We start from the raw sequence: 8,367 nt of genomic DNA on the forward strand, positions 1-8,367 counted from the left end.
CTATAGTTTTGGTAAGTTGGTTAGGACATTTACTTTGTGCATGACACAAGTAATATTTCCAACAATTGTTTACAGACAGATTATTTCACTTCTAATTCACTGTATCACAATTCCAGTGGGTTAGAAGTTTACACACACTAAGTTGACTGTTCCTTTAAACAGCTTGGAAAATTCCATGGTCATGGCTTTAGAAGCTTCTGATAGGCTAATTGACATCATTTGAGTCAATTGGAGGTGTACCTGTGGATGTATTTCAAGGCCTACCTTCAAACTCAGTGCCTCTTTGCTTGACATCATGGGAAAATCAAGACCTCAGAAAAAAAATTGTGCTCCTCCACAAGTCTGGTTCATCCTTGGGAGCAATTTCCAAATGCCTGAAGGTACCACGTTCATCTGTACAAACAATAGTGCTCAAGTATAACCACCATGGGACCACGCAGCCGTCATACCGCTCAGGAAGGAGACGCGTTCTGTCTCCTAGAGATGAACGTACTTTGGTGCAAAAAGTGCAAATAAATCTCAGAACAACAGCAAAGGACCCTGTGACGATGCTGGAGGAAACAAGTACAAAAGTATCTATATCCACAGTTAAACGAGTCCTATATCGACATAACCTGAAAGGTCGCGCAGCAAGGAAGAAGGCACTGCTCCAAAACCGGCATTAAAAAGCCAGACTACGGTTTGCAACTGCACATTGGGAGAAAGATCTTACTTTTTGGAGAAATGTCCTCTGGTCTGATTTAAACCTGCTTTGCTGCAGGAGGGACTGGTGCACTTCACAAATAGATGGCTTCACGAGGAAGGAAAAATATGGATATATTGAAGCAACATCTCAAGACATCAGTCAGGAAGTTAAAGCTTGGTTGCAAATCTTTCAAATGGACAATGACACCAAACATACTTCGTAAGTTGTGGTAAAACGGCTTAAGGACAACAAAGTCAAAGTATTGGAGTGGCCATCACAAAGCCTCAAACCCCATAGAAAATTTGTGGGCAGAACTGAAAATCGTGTGTGAGCAAGGATGCCTACAAACCTGATTCAGTTACACCAGCTCTGTCAGGAGGAATGGGCCAAAATTCACCCTACTTATTGTGGGAAGCTTGTGGAAGGCTACCCAAAACGTTTGACCCAAGTTAAACAAGTTAAAGGCAATGCTATCAAATACTAATTGAATGTATGTAAACTTCTGACCATCTGGGAATGTGATGAAAGAAATAAAAGCTGAAATAAATAATTCTCTCTACTATTATTCTGACGTTTCATATTATTAAAATAAAGTGGTGATCCTAACTGACCTAAGACAGGTAATTTTTACTAGTATTAAATGTCAGGAATTGTGAAAAACTGAGTTTAAATGTATTTGGCTAAGGTGTATGTAAACTTCTGACTTCAACTGTATATGTATCAGTACCTCTTTGCCTGAAAATGTTCAAAAGGTTGACAATGTCTCCCCTTAGTGGTCACATTCAAACAGCATCCAAAAAGGTTCAGGCTTTCACAGCTACAAGATGTTCTACCATATGAGGCCACACTACAACACAGTCTACTTTGGAGACTTTTCTGATGTATGGCCCTCAGAAAGCTGTCTGTATATGTACTATAGCCTCATTTTAGGGCCAGACATATATATAACGAAATAATTTGTATATAATGAAAATATATGTATATTGTATAATGAATATACAGTATGTCTATGGTTAGGACAAATGTTGACCTGAATGCGCTGTCTGTTGTTGAATACTAATCAATATCCTCTATGTACAGGGGGAAAGTGGTGAGGAGGGCTCCCCGTCCCCCACCACAGACTGGATGCCAGACCTGACAGCAGGCAATAGGACCTCCATGTGCTCCACAGGTTCAGAGGACACCATCCACAGCCCCCTCTCTCGCCAGCTCTCTGGGTGTAAACTAAAATATATTTTATTGAACCTGTCTAACAAGTCAAGTACATCAAGCTAACCCTCACTACATTCAAATCAGAAGCCCATAGTAGATATGAATTTTAATCGTAGACATGTCCAGGGTTGCTGGGCACTCCCATTACCAATCATGGCACAGCCACAAGCTTGGGAATTTTGGAATGGGTATGGCTATAAACTTTGAGTATGGTTCAGCTTCTTATTTTCAGGGAAACCCTTCATGGAACTGTAAGGCTGTTAGACAAGCTGACAATGCCTGCGATTGTCTGTCTATGCGTGCTGCAGGTGGGGACCGCCAGAGCCTAGACAGTGGCTACAGCCAGAGAGACAGCATGAGGCTGGAGGAGTCCAGTCCTCCCTACACAGGCCCCTTCTGTGGTCGCGCCCGCGTCCACACAGACTTCATCCCCAGCCCCTACGACATTGAGTCCCTCAAGCTCCAAGTAAGTCGACTGGTTTAACCAGATTTAAGTTAGCCTCAGCATTTATACTGGTTTAACCAGACTGACGGTACCCTCAGCGTTTATACTGGTTCAGGCAGACTACCAAGTAAGACCCTCCCTAGGGAACTTGTTAACAGATTGTGAAATAAAAGAATGGTTCCTTAGTCATTATCCGTGGCTGACTCTCTATAGGAGGCAATTTTACTGAACGCTGATCAGATTAGACATATAACATAATTACAGTAGTATTGCAGTAGCTCAGTGAAGTATACAATTACAGTAGTATTAAAGTAGCTCAGTGAAGTATAGAATTAGAGTAGATCAGTGAAGTATACAATTATAGTATTATTAGAGTAGCTCAGTGAAGTATACAGTTACTGTAGGATTATAGTGGCTCAGTGAAGTATGCAATTTCTGTAGTATTAGAGTAGCTATGTGAATTATACAATTACAGTAGTAGTAGAGTAGCTCAGTGAAGTATAGAGTGACATATACCACAAACATATGTAACTCAAATCAAATCAAAATTGATTTGTCACGTACGCTGAATACAACAGGTGTAGATCTTACCTAACCAATAGTGCAAAAAAGGTATTAGGTGAACAATACGTAGGTAAAGAAATAAAACAACAGTAAAAAGATATATACAGTATATATATATATATACAGGCTATATACAGTAGCGAGGCTATAAAAGTAGCGAGGCTACATACAGACACCAGTTAGTCAGGCTGATTGAGGTAGTATGTACATGTAGATATGGTTAAAGTGACTGTGTGTATGATGAACAGAGAGTAGCAGTAGTGTAAAAGAGGGTGTTGGTGGGTGGGACACAATGCAGACAGCCCAGTTAGCCAATATAAGAGAGCACTGGTTGGTCGGCCCAATTGAGGTAGTATGTACATGAATATATAGTTAAAGTGTCTATGCATATATGATAAACAGAGAGTAGCAGCAGCTTAAAAAGAGGGATTGGGGGGACACACTATGCAAATAGTCCGGGTATCCATTTGATTACCTGTTCAGGAGTCTTATGGCTTGGGGGTAAAAACTGTTGAGAAGCCTTTTTGTCCTAGACTTGGCACTCCGGTACCGCTTGCCATGCAGTAGTAGAGAGAACAGTCTGTGGCTGGGGTGGCTGGGGTCTTTGACAATTTTTGGGCCTTCCTCTGACACCGCCTGGTGTAGAGGTCCTGGATTGCAGGCAGCTTAGCCCCAGTGATGTACTGGGCCATACGCACTACCCTCTGTAGGACTTTGCGGTCAGAGGCCGAGCAATTGCCGTACCAGGCAGTGATGCAACCAGTCTGGATGCTCTCGATGTTGCAACGTAGAACCTTTTGAGGATCTGAGGACCCATGCCAAATCTTTTTAGTTTCCTGAGGGGGAATAGGCATTGTCGTGCCCTCTTCACGACTGTCTTTGTGTGTTTGGACCATTCTAGTTTGTTGTTGATGTGGACACCAAGGCATTTGAAGCTCTCAACCTGCTCCACTACAGCCCCCATGAGAATGGGGTTGTGCTCGGTGCTCCTTTTCCTGTAGTCCACACTCATCTCCTTAGTCTTGGTTATGTTGAGGGATAGGTTGTTATTCTGGCACCACCCGGCCAGGTCTCTGACCTCCTCCCTATAGGCTGTCTCGTCGTTGTCGGTGATCAGGCCTACCACTGTTGTGTCGTCTGCAAACTTAATGATGGTGTTGGAGTCGTGTCAGATCATGTTTGGATGGATGTAGTCATCATTCACTGTTTCTCCTGCAGAAAGGTGACATCATCCAGATAATTGAGAAAGACCCGGTGGGCACATGGACGGGTAAGCTCAACAACAAGGTGGGCACCTTTAAGTTCATCTACGTCAACATCCTACCGGACGAGGCCACACCGCCCATGAGGAAGAGGTGCTCCGGCAAGAACCGCCGCTCCACGGCCAAAGACAAGCCCCAGACCCTGGAGGAAGTTCTGGAGAGGATCGGTCTCATCGTAAGACAATCATATCCTCTTAATCTCACAGAGATTCAAATAGACAGGTGGCTTAGAGAACGCAATCAAAGAGCAATCATTACTAACTTGGATCAGTTGAGATGGGAAGAGTTTAAACACTGAGAGCTGTATAAAGACCTTAGTGAAATTGGATAAATACATATAATTAATATCATATAATCATATAATTGCAATTCATTCGAAGCTCTCAGAATTCCCTGTCAATTAACCTTTCTGTTTGGATGTTGTGTAATATTAATGTGATGCTTCTCTCTGTTGTTCAGGAGCTGGGCTCTTTGCTGTCTATGCATGGCTTCCAGAGCCTGGAGGACTTTGGCGGACTGAAGGAGTCCCACCTCAATGAGCTCAACATCACAGATGCTGAACAACGTTCAAAGATCCTGACTGCTACTGAGCTGCTGCGTGAATGTAGGTCCACTATCCATTCCATATAATAACGTACTCGCACTATAGGAGACCCATGATCACATTATGATCACACAGAAACACACCTACACGAGGCCCACCACACACAGATATCAGTATTTACTGCAGCTAGTCGATGCAATAATGTACTTGTAGTCAATCAGCAAATTGTGTATATTTATTTGTATATACAGTCAATTTTATCTTCTACTTGGGAGCCTCCCTCATAGCCTCTTATGTGGTACTTCAAGATGTAATGTAATGCAGGACATTTTCAGCAAGGTCTAGAAGTGTACTCTTTTCTCTGTACAGTGCTATCACCAGCTTTCTCTGTACTATCATCAGCTTTCTCTCCTTTCCGGGAAAACTGTTCGCTAATTAGCTTCATTTTATGAAGCTCACTGTACAGTAATGGTACAACATTCTGCTCACATTTTCTCGTTGTGCTCATTGGCCTGTAGGAAACCCCATTTGGCCCTCAGAAACACTTTTGACATGGGAGCTCTCTTTCCTCCAGCCATATCATTAGCCCTCATTTAAACACCTTTCTCTAGCTGTTTCCTCTGCTCGGAACATAACCACTTGGTTGGCCCTTAGCCTGAGGGGCTAGCAGCTCTAGCCCTGTTCTAATTACATACACTATGGCCAGGATTCAAACGAACCACACTGCACTGACATCGCTCTGCACTTGACTTTTAAAGGCAATTTAAAAGTCAAGTCAAAACGTTAGAAGCACATACTGAAATAATGGCATTTGTACCAACACTTGAAGGGATGGTTAACCCTGCTGTATTAATGGTGATGGTTGTCTTGTCTTTGTCCCTCTCAGCGGATGATGAGTCTGAGCCAGAGGAGGAGGTAAGTAGCGTTGAGGAGAAGGGTGATGTACCCAGGGACTCGGGCTGCTTCGAGAGCACAGAAAACCTGGAGAACGGGCGCCATGAACCAGAGGGAGAGCCAGGTACAGAGCAGAAGTCTAACCAGGAGCCAGAGCAGCACCAGGTTGAGGAGAGTCAGCTGAGTTCTGTTGAGGAGCAACTGCAGGAGCTTACAGTGGACGTGGTGGTCACCTGAAAACTGAAGAGAGGCTCTGGAATTGATGAGCCTTGGTTGGTTGACTGTACTGATGGACATTTATCAAAAGCCAACGACAATTGGTTAATTGATTCAAACTATCAGAATTGAGTGATAATCAGGATTAAGCCATATATATTGAGAGGGAGTTTCTTTTCATTTGTGGCCTGCACACTTTTAAAACAAAGGTCACAAGGCTGCAGCCGGAGCTTCACCAGTAACTATTGGAAATGTTTTGGAAGAATACATGACTTTGGAAAGCTTGGTGTGGTCAAGCTGTAAATATGAATTGATTGCGCAAGTGTCATCCTTTTCACTGATGCCATGTCATTTGAGCAGGCCTGAGTGGATTTTGTATAAACTCAGAGCCTTCTTGTCATCTTTCCAGGAAACTATTAGTTCTGACATGGATATTAAAGACCTTAGTGAGGACATACAAACTGTAATATTTTTCTATGTGTTTCTGACCTGATATGGTCACGTATTTCATATTCCCATCAATGTATAGGTAGGAAATATACATTTTCTGTAACTTTAAAAAAAATCATTTATTCTGTCAAGTTCTCTGTTCATTTTTAACATTTTAATTGTTTGATGTGTAATGTTTTTTTGCATGCATGTTTTTTCATCTGTTATTTGGGAAATAAACTGAAATAAAACCATGAATATGTGGACTAACTTTTACACATTTGACACCACCAAAGCTAAAGGGCTACCGAGTGGCGCAGCAGTCTAAGACACTACATCTCAGTGCTAGAGGCGTCACTACAGACACCTTGGTTCGAATCCAGGCTGTATCACAACCGGCCATGATTGGGAGTCCTATAGGGCGGCGTACAATTGGCCCAGCGTAGGCCATCATTGTAAATAAGAAAAATCTGTATTTCCTGTCATATTTGTTTGGTAGACTTTTCTGTATTCAATTTGAAATAAAACAGTTCCTAGTCAATTAACCTGGGCATTACACAAGAGACACTATAGGACAGAACCCTACCACTGCACACAGAGAGCACTGTTAACAGCGCCATTTATACCTGGTGCTAACATGTGTCCTGATTTTATCCACGTTCTGATTGTGCTCAAATTCTTTAACCATTGAAGATGATTCAAATAATTGATTGTGAGCAGATCTTCTTGACAACCTTCGAAAGTAGTCGGGAGAATTTACTGGTTGGATAAAAGCTTAGTGGGCAGAGCTTAGTGTCAGGTCAATGGGTTGAGTCCAGTAAAGACAAGGCTCACAGGGAGGTGGTGTGGAGGGTCAGGGAGGAAGGTTGGAGAGTTAGGGAGGTAGGATGGAGGTAGTGTGGAGGAAGGTTGGTTAGAGTGTCAGGGATGTAGATTGGAGGTAGTGTAGAGGGTCAGGGAGGAAGGTTGGAGGGTAAGTGAGGTAGTGTGGGGGGGGGGTCAGGGAAGAAGGTTGGAGGCAGGGTTGAGGATGTTAAACGCAGTTTGTGACACAGAAGGCCTGCGTTTAGACAGCCAGACCAATTATTTTTTCCACTATTTTATATTTTGACCAATCACAGATCTTTTTCAGAGCTGATCTGATTGGTCAATAGACCAATTAGTGGTAAAATATCAGAATCAGTCTGCCTGTCTAAATCCAGCATATGTCACCAAGTCGAATCTCATTATTCGTATCTCAGAGCCATTTGCTTTGCTAGTTATAGCCTAATGTTAGCTAGCTAACATTGAACCTGGTGGGTTAGCTACCTGCAGATTCATGCAGAGTGGTAACTTCAGGAGTTGGGATTATGGTTCATTGTTTAGCTAGCTACATGTCTTAATGCGTTTGAGCCAATCAGTTGTGTTGTGACAAGGTATGGCTGGTATACAGAAGATAGCCATATTTGGTAAAAGACCAAGTCTATCTGTGACCGACCGCCTTGATCTGGTCTTATGTAGCAAAAATTGAAATTGTGTTTTTTACATTGGATAAAAGTAGAGACGCAGGGCTACAAAATGTATATCATACACTGCATTTGAGGAACAATGGCAAAGTAATTCTGCTAATTTTGATAACCTTGTAACCTCACTTTTGAGAAAATAGTCTTTGAATATTTTGGTACCTACTGGAGAGCTCTTCTTTGTCTCCACCCATTCAGCATCATTCCCACCCACTTAAGCTTTAGCCCCACCCATCTCTTTAAGGTTTGAGCCGAGCCTTCTGTCCTAACAACAATCAAGCACCCAAGCTAACTGGCTAACTTTAGCAAGCTTGCTAGCTACTTCCAAACACAAATGAGAGAACAGCTCACTGACCATTTTACTCGCCCTAGCAGAGCTGGTTAGGCTGTTTTTGATGTTATGCAGATCGATGGTGACTGCAGCTGTACTGCTGGCAACAATTTACACTTTTTTTTTGCCAACATTTACTGACACTGACCATATTCAACAGGTGTTGAGCGTTTGTAAATTCGTCAGTTATTCTGCTCTCTGGCAGACAGACGAGAGTGCTCTGAAATTAGAGAAGATAGCCAGAGTGAATTTACCAGCTACATCTATAAACAGTTGTTGCAGT

The 8,367-nt window shown here is 42.6% G+C and overlaps 1 protein-coding gene across 1 annotated transcript in view; it reads left to right on the forward strand.

Annotated features, from left to right (window-relative positions):
- LOC129858224 (SAM and SH3 domain-containing protein 3-like) overlaps positions 1-6,509 on the forward strand; it is a 14,467-nt gene extending 7,958 nt beyond the window's left edge. The window contains exons 4-8 of the mRNA XM_055927274.1: positions 1,766-1,904; positions 2,206-2,363; positions 4,125-4,343; positions 4,628-4,772; positions 5,599-6,509. Of these exons, the coding sequence (XP_055783249.1) occupies positions 1,766-1,904; positions 2,206-2,363; positions 4,125-4,343; positions 4,628-4,772; positions 5,599-5,843 (906 nt within the window). The 3' untranslated portion in view covers positions 5,844-6,509. The remainder of the gene's footprint in view (positions 1-1,765; positions 1,905-2,205; positions 2,364-4,124; positions 4,344-4,627; positions 4,773-5,598) is intronic.
- The last annotated feature ends 1,858 nt before the right edge of the window (positions 6,510-8,367 follow it).

This window comes from Salvelinus fontinalis, chromosome 6 (genome assembly GCF_029448725.1).
Source record: "Salvelinus fontinalis isolate EN_2023a chromosome 6, ASM2944872v1, whole genome shotgun sequence".
Taxonomy (NCBI): Eukaryota; Metazoa; Chordata; class Actinopteri; order Salmoniformes; family Salmonidae; genus Salvelinus; species Salvelinus fontinalis.